The 11,769-nt window shown below is 44.3% G+C and overlaps 1 protein-coding gene across 2 annotated transcripts in view; it reads right to left on the minus strand.

Moving 5' to 3' along the window:
- PPP1R14C (protein phosphatase 1 regulatory inhibitor subunit 14C) overlaps window positions 1–11,482 on the minus strand; it is a 53,050-nt gene extending 41,568 nt beyond the window's left edge. The window contains exon 1 of one of the 2 annotated variants that reach the window (XM_085055851.1): window positions 11,046–11,482. In XM_085055851.1, the coding sequence (XP_084911977.1) occupies window positions 11,046–11,330 (285 nt within the window). In that variant the 5' untranslated portion in view covers window positions 11,331–11,482. The remainder of the gene's footprint in view (window positions 1–11,045) is intronic. The other variant, XM_085055850.1, reaches the window with a different exon arrangement.
- Window positions 11,483–11,769: the final 287 nt, after the last annotated feature.

Here is an 11,769-nt window from a genome sequence, read left to right on the forward strand (position 1 = left end):
AAAGATGCTACTTTGATGATTATGCAAGTGGAATGACTTTCCACATAGTAGTTACAGGACATACCTACATCTGCCTGATTCACAAGAGCAGGTCGGTCTCAATCTCCAAGCAACACAGGTCCAGCTGACTGCTTCCCTGCAAATTGTACATAATTCTGCCTACAGGAAGAATGCAATAACAACTAGGACCATGCCACACTAGGTCAAATTTGACAGATTGATTGCTTTTTCTAAGTGTGGAGATGAAAAAGACCTAAGGAATATACTCTATGAAAAAATTTCGATCAAACAGGAACACCAGGTCCTTTGCACTCTGGGAATTTAGGCTAAACAGCAGTGCAATTAAGTAGGTTTGCCTCTTGGGGCACTTCAAGGATTAATTACTCCATCAGACTGTTTGAAAGAACACAAGGAAAGAGCACGTGATATAATGAGGCCTCTAAATGGCTCTCCTCATCTCAGTTTCAGCAGCCCTGTAAAAACAATGTTAGTCTCCAGTATTGATTTTTTTTACACTAAGAGGCTGTGTGTAAACTGACTTCTGCAACAGAAGTCATACAGTATGGATACATCAAGCATCTGACACACTCATAGTCTTCTCACCACATTTCTGTCTTACCAGCCAATTAAAGTGTTATTGGTTGGATCAGGAGACAGTTTTCATTTATTAATATTTCTTTATCCAGAAGTATTACGTCCTTTCAGATTTAACATGGGAGACAAGAAGTCTGTTTTCTGAGGCGTGGGGGGAAATGTTTTATTCAGTGGTATCAAAACAAGTGTGCTCGCATCCTGCAGAATCTAGAAGCAATATAATCTTTTTGAAAAAATTTACTGTGCAAGAGATACAGACAACTTCTCATGGTTTGTAACAAGTCTTTCCTTCAAGTGATGCCTGGGCATAGCAGTGTGCTCTACACACAGCGACGACTCTCCCTCCCCCAAGATACTCATGTGGAGCAGGCTAGGGACTGGCAGTCAATGCATTTTGGCTCAGGTCCATTGGTGTCAAGAAATATCAGCAGGAGTTCTAACATGCTTTAAAGCAGACACTCCTCTTCCCCAGGGGCCAGAGACACCACTTGGCTACACAGGCAAGTCCCCAAACTGCAAAATATGGAAAAGTGCCTGAGGGATCTTTAAAATGAATTCACAAACAACTCCAGATCCAGGAGGTGGGATAACCTGCTGTGACTATCCCACCAAAGATGACAAAAAGAGGAGGGAGCTAAAGACTGTATAGGATCCTGTTTGATTCCAATGCTTCTTCTGTCAGTTTCCCAAAAAAAGTATTCTGTCACATAGTCCTGCCTCCTTCAACTTGCTGCATTAAATACACTGCAAACTACTAACCAAAAGTAAGAGCTAACAATTCTAATATCAAATGTATTCATTATATATTTTAAGGTGAAATCTATTAAGAACTTTTAAAAAAATGAAGATGAGAAAGTGTTCAGGGACATATTGAAAAAAAAATCCAGAAATGTTGCTTAGGTGTTGATTTTTACAGAGGTAGTCCTGGAAGCTTCTGTTGCCCCCAGTCTGAGACAAGACAGTCTCCAAATTATAAAGGGAAAGATTGATACCTTGCTTCCTCATATAAATGAATTCTCTGGTTATCACAATTACTTCAAGCCACTAAAGCAAATCTTCTGCCTAAGAGTTTAGGTTTGATAAACAAAAAGTAGTTGGATATCTATAACCAAGTTGATTAAATCTTTAGCTAAGCAGACTAGGCAGTACTACAGCAACGGCTGCAGTAAGAGTTGGAATGTTTCTGGCTGCCAGTGAGCTAGTTACCACCAGCACTCCTCCCCTCACCAGTTTCTGCACTCAGAAAGGATTCAGTTTTCAACATCAACATAATCCAAATTCTAGGGAGTTTTTTGAATGTTTTAAGAAAGAAGACTAATCAGTTTTATCTCAACCTAAAACAGGAATACAAAAATTGACCATAAGCCTAAAAAGGCACGATTACTACCAGCATAACAAAAACAAAAGATACAATAATTTATTCCAGAACATCTGGACTTCTTTTCTGACAAAAAAAAATGCACTATGTACTTCTGGTACTATCTTTTAAAATGTAAATCAACCAACTGTAAAGGCTCAGGGCACTCTCTGTATTTAAAGTAAGTGTGTCAAAATGTTATTTACCAGTCACCTAAAGTAGAACTAACCACTGGTACCACGGTAGAGTTAATTTAGATATCTACTTCAAAAAAGTTATCATTCAAGTCCTAAAATAAGTTAGGATCTTAAGCCACTAACAGGTATATTCTAAGTAGTGCTAAGTAGTTCCATGAAATATTAGTAAGCAAATTTCTCCCAGAGTCTGTAGATACCTATTCAAAAGACAGATTTTGTTATAAGGTAGTAAGTGACCTACAGCAGAATCACTGTCTTAATACTTCAGCCACTCAGCTGTAGTCATCACTTGAGCCTGATGACACCCAGAGTAAGAACAGGCAGCAAAGCACGTTTACAATCTGTTTAAACTTCACCACAAAGTGAAAGTCCAAGCAAGCTCATTCCAAGCAAGTATTGGTCCTTTGTTTATGGCTTTCTATATTTTATGGAAGGGGTAGGAAAGATCCTAGTGCCTAAAATGTTTAAAAGTCATTTTTAAATATATGAAATAATGTGGAAAGAAACATCATATAACTGAGTTACTCCATTAAAAAATTATACCAAATGCAAAGAGCTTATCTGCAGATGAGAAGGCAGACCACGTGACCTAGGAGATCCTCCCCAGTTCTGTGTTCTGGAAAGTAATCCTATTAAGACAGTCTGGTAAGAGGATTTTCATTAGGCATTGATTGTGCCATCATTTGCATTTATGAAGTCCAACACAGAGGACTGAAGTGTGTGATCCTCTTGTTGGCAGCATACTTAGAATGGTGAACTTTTCTGAGTCACCAGGAGAAGTGTGGCCTCTAGACTAGCACCACTGGACACACTGGCCATTTACTTACTTACCAATAGGTCTCATAATTAGTGTTATCTTCTATACTGCCTTTGCTTTACAGGCTGAACAGTATTACATTGAATTAATTATCTACAAGCACTCTAATTATTAAAGACCTATAGTAACATGCTATGATTTTTCTCTATATTCAGATCCACTAGATCTATGCTACTGATAAGTATCACGTGGATTGAAAACATATAAGATGCCTTCTGGGGCTGCGATCTGTGTGTTCCCCGAAAATAGTTTAAGAGGCCATGCTGAACTGGTTCCTAGAATAGATATGCTCCCAGGGTGGGGGAAGTGGTGGAGCAGGGGGGAGGTAACAGTGCTGCTAATGAAATGTGATTCTCAGAATTAAATACTTATCACTTCAAAGAAGATTTGATTTGTTTCAGTGTGTACCTCTGCCCAAACAATTCCTTGTTCCAAGAAGATATTTAACAGGCTAAATTTATTCTGTCCTTTGAAATACAGTCATACTGCTGCTGTATGGACTGCATACAATTAAGATTTTATCCCCCTTCTCCAGCATTAATAAGTTCTAGAAATCATTACTTCAATAATTCCACGTGTCACATGGGAGAACACCCAAAGAAGCTGCTAATGTTTTACAACAGGCAGCCAAAAATTGCTGTGACAAAGATGGATGGCCTCATCTAACCTACTCAATTTGTGCTGTCAAATAGAAGTTTCTGGAGTTAGATGTAAGGCATGGAAAAATGAGAACTTAGTTTTTGAATACTGCAGGCAAGACACAAGGGTGGAAGAATGATATTGCTGGTGCTGCTTTATCACCTGTGGTGACAAGAGACAAGGTGACCATAACTCAGGCTGAATCAGGTTAGAGATGGGATAGGTTTTCTTTTTTCCCTACTGCTATGTCCTGCACTGTCAGATTATGTAAAGTATGTACACATTATGTACAGTAATATGCTCTACAAAACAGCATAGGTTTTTTTGGTTGGGTTTGAGGTCCATTACAGTGTTTTTTAAGTGGCTGATAACCTGTTATAAAGGGAGAATTATGAGAATGCAACCAGGAGCTCAGCCAGCCTTTGCAAGGCATGAATCAAAAGAGAATTAGTTTAGGGTTGTCATGAAAGTAAACTACCACAGTAGTTGTTCTAGTTGAAGTAAGACTTTATTTCACATCTTTTTATTTAGATACAAGACCTATTTAGAATTATTCTCTATGCCTTATAAGAAGAGTCAAACATTCCATGAAATAGGTATTTTCCTCATTTTAAAACAGGGTTATTTTTGTTTCAGGCATTTGCTTTGAAGGCACAGGTCAGATCAGCTAACACAAAGCTCTGAAAATAAGGAGAGAGATCCCACCCTGTCATAACATAGGGTTACAAGAGACCAACAGCGCTCAAGTCAGCCCAGCACCTTCAACAAAGCGCAACATAAGCTGCTCTCAGCTATCTGTGGATGGGTCATCCATGTTGCAGCTTAATTGTGCTACAAGTACAGGCACATCCAAGCTACACTCAAGTCCAAAAGCAATATAATGAATGTTTGTGATAAACCTGAATAATAAAAAGGGGTAGATAAATGACCGGTGCCCCCTCTTCCCCTTCAGTGAACATTCACTGCATTATTTGTAGCAGAGTTTAGAATTTATTTTTTTCCCCCCCAGTTTTACCATTGTATCCATGTTCTCCCACCCGTCCCCTCCTCTCCTTTGTTACCCTGGATAATCAAGTACTGGCTCTATGTAAAACAATTTGCCTAAAGGCACAAGAGTTTGCAGCCACAAAGATTGGAAGCTACTGTTACTAAGAAGTACAATTATAAAAATCTTAAGTGATGTAAGCAATCAATTATTTATTCACCTTGTTATAAAACAACCACACCTACTCCTTCAGAAGAGACCAGTTGAATCTTGAACAGAGAGGGAAAGGACAAAAACTTTGCTATGGAATAGCTGCTGGAAGATAATCTGTGTTGGGAAGCTTTAAACTGGAAGTCAAGAATATTGCTGCTGATTCAGATAGAACAGTGAACCATGACCAGTGCAGAAATGACATCTAGACTAAATGAAGATCAAATAGTAGAAAAATAATTTTCTTGGAATCACAGAATGGTTTGGGTTGGAAGGGATCTTAAAGCTCATCTGGTTCCAATCCCCCTGCCATGGGGAGAGGGACATCTTCCACTAGGCCAGCCACATCCAACTTCAACTTGAACATTTCAAGGGCTGGGAAGTCCACAACTTCTCCGGGCAACCCGTTCTAGTGCCTCATCACCCTCACAGTGAATTTCTTCCTAATACATCATCTAAACCTGTACTTTGTCACTTTAAGGCGATTCCCCTTTGTCCTTTCAATACCTGCCCCTCTCCAGCTCTCTTGTAGGTCCCCTCTAAAATTCCCCTGAAGCCTTCTCCTCTTCAGGCTGAACAATCCCAACTCTCAGCCTTCACAGGAGAGATGCTCCAGCCCTCTGATCATCTTTATGGGCCTCCTCTGGACTCACTCCAACAGGTCCATGTCCCTCTTATGCTGGAAGCCCCAGAGCTGTACACAGTACTCCAGGTGGGGTCTCACAATAGTGGAGTAAATAGGGAAGAACTGCCTCACTTGACCTGCTGGCCACACTGTTTTTAATGTGGCCCAGGACACAGTTGGCTTTCAGAGCTAAAAGTGCATATTGCCAGCTCATGTTGAGGTTCTTGTCAACTGACACCCCCAAGTCCTTCTGCTCAGGGTTGCTCTCAATCCATTCTCCACCCCACTTGTATTTGTGGTGGGGACTGCCTTGACCCATGTGCAGAACCTTGCACTTGACCTTGATGAACTTCTCTCCTGGAATTCCTTTGCACTGTTGTACACATTTTGCATGCAAAAAGAAGGAAAGCTCAGCAGGTGTGCATTTCCTACCAGAGCAAGGTCTTTACAACTGAAGGTGATGTTTTAAGAAGTGCATTTAGAAACAAAAGGCTCTGGCTTTAATCACCATCAGGTGCTTGGCACCCTCACAGGTCCTTATGCCCGCTCCTCTGAAAAAAACAGCATGCATTTCACAAGGTTTGTTTTAAAACATGCATTTTTTAGGCTTCCCATTTTCTGCTCTTGGGATTCAAATACCTTTCTCTGGTTGCTACATGATAGAATAAGCCTTTGCTACACCTGTGTTGCCTGTGTCCTTTATAGGTCTCTGATCACAGCAACTCTTTAACTGACGCACACGTGTTGAGCAGCATCCCTGCCCCCAAGGGAGTGCACCAAAGTTCATGCTGTAAAACATGGAGATCTGTAATAGCTGTCCAAAAGAAAAAATCCAAATAAATTTCTAAGCAATTTGAAGTAGTTTATTCCAATGCATCTAGACAGTAATACTCAATCTCGCAAAGAAAATATCCTTTATTACACTTCCTAATGACTTGCATCTTTTCAAAGGAGTAACACTCTAGTTCTCAGATCCTTCTCAGCCTCTTTCCACTTTTGATCCATTTAGAAAGGAATCCACATGCAAATACCATTTCTGAGATCTTAGTCCCAGTTAGAAGAAGTCTATTCAAAGAGACTGTAGGCAAAAGTTTGTTTCTGTGATGTTTTATTCAGTGGATTTTCTTACCAATTGCCCAAGAAACGAATAATGAATTTCAAGCATTATCTCACTAGAGCCTGAGGCATAAGTAGTACCTGATCATACCATCAGGTCCACATCACCACATGGCAGCCTTAGCAGCATGCTGACCAGGCTGTTTTGGAAAAGACAGAATGTGTGGAGGGAAATGCTAGCATATCCCAGCAGCTTCAGGAAGACAGACTAAGAGGGTGTTCTCCAGCACTGCAGTCCCTGAGCTACCTGGCAAAGGGCACTCTCAATCCATGCAGGACCGAGTTAAATTGTTTCCTTCCCTCCCATACTCCACTGCCAGCACAAAATCCCTTTCCCATTTCACAGCTTTGTGCCACTCTTGTCATTGCAGTATCCATACCAGGAGATGAAAAACAGTCTTACAGATAACAATTCTCAGTCTGGCATGGATTTGTACTCCTAAAGGAAATTCTTGAAGGGCCTTTATGGGCAGCTCTTCCAATTGTATTTTACTGTACAGTGAATTTTTAAACAAAATCCCAGGGTATATCCATTCCTAGAAAAGAAAAAGAATAAGCTTGGACATAACACCCTGGTATTTCCAGACCAACATCATATCCTTTGCCAAGCACTGACTTCCATACATCAGTAGACATACTCTAATAAAATAGTTGATTACTCAGCTAAGCTCAGCAGTATCTCAGAAGGCAAGTCTTATATTCAGCTTTTTTAGGGGCTCATTTGATTTGCACATGCAAATCTCTACATTAAAAAAAATTCAGCAACAAACCCATAGCACAAGCAAAATCTTTCTTCATTATTGTGCAAAAATCTGTGTGCCATTTATAGCAAATGCTATAACTGTGGGTAGAGAGGACCCATGAGCACAGAAATTCACCTGCAAAGTTTAATGGTTTCTGGGGTCAAATACAGTGATCTCTTTTTTTCATATACAAAGTCGTACAAGTTTGGCAGGTGCACACAACATAGATTATACATCTGGAAAACTGGTCTGTCACAACTTACATGCTGAACTACAAGTTGCAAACCATTAGGGAATGAATAGTGATGATGTAAGTTGTTCTGTGCAGCATTATTTTGCAATTCTTAACCAATAATGGACTTAGCCCAAAACACAAAGCATCTCTGGAGAAACTATTTTTAGTACTAAGATACCTAGTAAAGGTCAACACTGAAGCCAGTTCAAGTCTTGCAATTTAGGCATTGCATTTTCAATATACTAACCTGCAACTATAACCTCAGTTTCAGCATTCACAGAAACCAGAACCAACAGGTTATAAACTTTTTTTTAATGAAGCAGTCCAGAAGCAAACAGGCAGACGGACACTCACCTGAAGCACCTGACCTGAGTATATTAGCCTGACAGGTTCTGGTGCCCAACAAATCCTGCTTAAATCTCTCTGGTCCTACTAAAGTTTTCCACCATGACAACCTATACCATTCAGGTAAAGGGTCTTTTATCTCTAAAGTCTGCATTATGTGGAAGTAACCTTTCCAAAGCTGATCTTTGTGTCATATAACTATGGTCTGCATTAAAAATAGTCTCAAATAGCTCCTTCTAAACCACACCCCCAACACCACTATATTGCTTGGCATCAAATTTTTAAAACTAAAAATGTACCAGTAAAGACAAGATCCACTAGAAAAAGAACACAAACCTGTCTTGTTATTTCCCAGCTTCATCTCCTATAAACTTTGTCACCGTGCCAAGACAAGCTTATAGCTGACTTAACTTGCAAGCACTTGAGAGACTATGAATACATGTTTAGTTTTGAATAAAGGGAGTCTTTCTGCAAGTATCCACTTACCAATGAATCTCAGTATAATAGAAAACATTACTTAAATGAAAAACAGTGAGCAGGTACTACATTTATGCAGTCCTACAAAGAGACATGCAAGCCTTCTTACAGACTTTCAGTGTACCACACTGCAAACACCCTCTACTTATTTCTGCTCTTCCTGGAAATGCTCTGCTCCTTAGAAATGGAGCTCTGAATCAGAACAGCAAGGAAACACTGACATTGGTTAGCTCTTCCAGGATTCAATGCTTATTTCCGAGAACTTGGAAGATTTTAGATTGTTCCAGAACTTAAATGTCATTGCATCAGGAAGTTATTGTAGATCTTCCACAGAAGGTAAAGTGAGCAATTCCCAACCCCCTCCCAACCTACCCTCAGACAGGGTTATTAACTGTCTGCATAGGTGATTAAATTTCAGCCTGAGAGCTACATCTCTAAGCCTAGAAGTAATTCAAGCAGATTCAAGCAAAGCATCTTGCATTAAATTGCTATTGTCTTTAATCACTACACTCATCATGCATCTTCAACTTTATTCTGATAGTATATTAATTGCTTGACCTTTTCACTACCCTCATCTGTGCTGACTCTGGGTAGAGTTCATACATAATAAAAAAGAGCAAAAGATGACCTAAACATTTTGCCCTTGGCTTTCAAATCTGCAAACATTTTCTTCTGTTGTGTTAAACCACTCTTCCCCCTAAAAGTCACCTCAGAAATCAAATCATCAAAACAGTTATTTTTATGCAGCTCCACCTTAATGGCGAGCTCTCCTCGTAAAGCAAACCTCCTATTTTAGTTGGAGGCAACAACCATGATAAGGAAAAGAATGAAATATTTTCCTCCAACAAGCCTGTGATTTGAATACTGTGAAGGGCAGCAACAATTCCACTGGGCTTTGCTTTGGTCCTGTGTACCGCATCCTTTCTTATCAACAGAAAAAGTACACCTGTATGTCAAAAGTCACACACAGCACACATCCCAAACAGGCCTGGGGATTCTGAACAGTGAGAGTCAAACCAGGGGACAGAAGCAGCAGGCCAGCTACTAACTATGTTATCAGCTTGCACGGACACAGAAACATCAGTTCATGCAACAACTGTGAACACTTCCAACCTCAGAAAAATCCTCACAGCCTACAGGCTGTGTGGCCAAACAAGTCATGAGACTGGGGAGGCAAGTCACACGAAGATGAAGACTAAGAACTGCTCCTTTTTATTATTTTCAAGTAGAGTTTCCATTTGTATCTTTCCTGCCCACAGCTCATGGATGTGAACAGTTAAGGAGGTTTAACTCACCACATGCACATTTTTTATATGTCCTTGTAACAAATTTGGCAATTAACCACTTTTGAGATTAAAGGAGTTTCTTTAAACATTTGCATTATGCGTATGCTAGATGTACCATCCAGGCTATTTATGTTTTCACATTCACTCAAGACATCCACACCTCAAGGATTGTCAAGCTCTTGTCTTCCTTGCTCCAGCATGCCCAGGAGCCCTGGTGTGACATGTTGGCTCCCAGACATGCTAGCTGCAAAAATCACATCTGGCTTCAACAATTCTCACTTCAGAAGTCTCTAATAAAAGTGAATTAGACTACTGATGTGAAAAGTATGTGCGAACCTCAGTTTAGCCTTAACGTTCTGATCCTTTTCAGAAGAGTAAATACCCAAGGTGGAAGGGAGACAGGATCCCCTGGGGATTAGAAGGTCTACATTACTAATGTACCTTGACAAAGCAAAGTACTGGTACTTCCTTTACTTAGAACGTCGTCATCTCCATATGGAAGACAACAGTTGCCATTCCTTTGAACAATCTTGAAACATCCTCCTGCTCAGCTGTCCTCTACAAACGAGAATTCATTCTGGCAACACTCGCTCTTTGCCCAGAGTAAAAGATAAACAGGTTTGATACCTACAAATCAGGTACATACAACCCCCCAATGTTTTCGATTCTCGACCTAATGATCTCCTAATTGCTGAGATTTCCTGGCCAGTGTCTACTCCGCTCCTGTAGGTCAGGGTAACGCAAAACCACGATCCAGAGGGCACCATACCCACACCGGAGTCTTTGCTCCACAACAGCCGCCTCCGCACAGCCCTCATGCACGTCCCGCTGCCTCCTCCTGCTCGCCCTGCGCCCAGCACACCGCTCTCCCCTCCGAGCCGCCGGGCTCCCCGGCTCTGGGCCAGCTCGCGTCTAACGGAGACCGCCGCCCGCCCAGCCCGTGGAAGGCGCCTCCGAGCCCCGGTCCGCGCTGCCCGGGAAGGCTGCGGGGACAGTGGCTCCCGGCCAGCACCGCCGCGGGCGAACCTCCTGGCACCCCCGGACCTGCCGCAGGCGCCGGGGCACCCCGGAGGAGAGGGACCGCTCCGTGCCCGGCCGTGCGGCAGCCACCGCCCGTTCCCAAAGGGCGGTCCCCTGCCATTCACCTCGGGCGGGTACGGGGGACACCCTTTCTACAGGACCGGGGGCACCTTTCACCATTCCCTGCCGCGTGGCACCAGTGAGGCGCGGGGCAGCGGCAGGGTGGGGGCGGCGGACCGGGAATGTCATTTAGAGGTGGCGGTGACAGCGCTCCGCTGCCCACCGCCGAAATGCGACTCGGGGCGGGAGGAGAACGCCGGGGGCGAGGGAGGCAGCGGCAGGCGAGGGGACTGCGGCGACAGCGACCGCGCCGGGGACCCCGCGACCCCGGCCCCGCACCTCGCAGCCGTAGAGCTGCCCCAGCTGCTCCACGATCCACTCCTCCAGCACCAGCCGCTTCCGCAGCTCCTTCCGATCGTATTTCACCGTCACTTTCCCCTGCTGGTGGCGCCGCTGCTGGACCTGCACCACGGCCGCCGCTGCCGACACCGAGTCCTCCCGGGAGGAGCTGCCGGAGGAGCCGCCGCTCCCGCCGCCGCCGCGGGGGCTCTGGAAGAAAACGCGGTTCCCGCCGCCTCCGCCCGCTGCTGCCGCCGCCTCGCTGCCCCCGGTCGCCACCGACATGCTCCGCTCCGCCGCGGCTCCCGCCGAGCCGAAAGGCGCCCGCCGCCGCTACCGCCGGGCCGCAGCAGCCGCCGCTTGCGCGTATGCTCCGCTCCCCCGCACCTGCCGCTTAAAGCCTAGCATGGCTCGGCGGCGCAGCGCCCCGCCGCCGGGGGGTGGGCCGGACCGGCTGGGGCGGGGACAGGCGAGGGGAGGTGCGGCTCGGCTCGGCTCGGCTCGGCTCGGCACGGCGCGGTTCGGCACAGCGCGGCACGGCTCGGAGCGGCTCAGCTCGGCACAGCGTGCCCGGGTGGAGTAGCTTGGAGCGGAGTGTGGAGCACCCCGAGAGAGCCGCGGTGCTGCCGGCGGAACCTCTGGGCCGCCCCGGAGCCGGCGAGGCGCAGGCGAGTGCTCCTTGCCGTCGGTGGAGGCGGAGTGCCCGCGGCTGGGCTCTCCCCGG

The sequence above is a fragment of the Lichenostomus cassidix genome, chromosome 3, assembly GCF_008360975.1.
Source record: "Lichenostomus cassidix isolate B80296 chromosome 3, HeHo_3.0, whole genome shotgun sequence".
Taxonomy (NCBI): Eukaryota; Metazoa; Chordata; class Aves; order Passeriformes; family Meliphagidae; genus Lichenostomus; species Lichenostomus cassidix.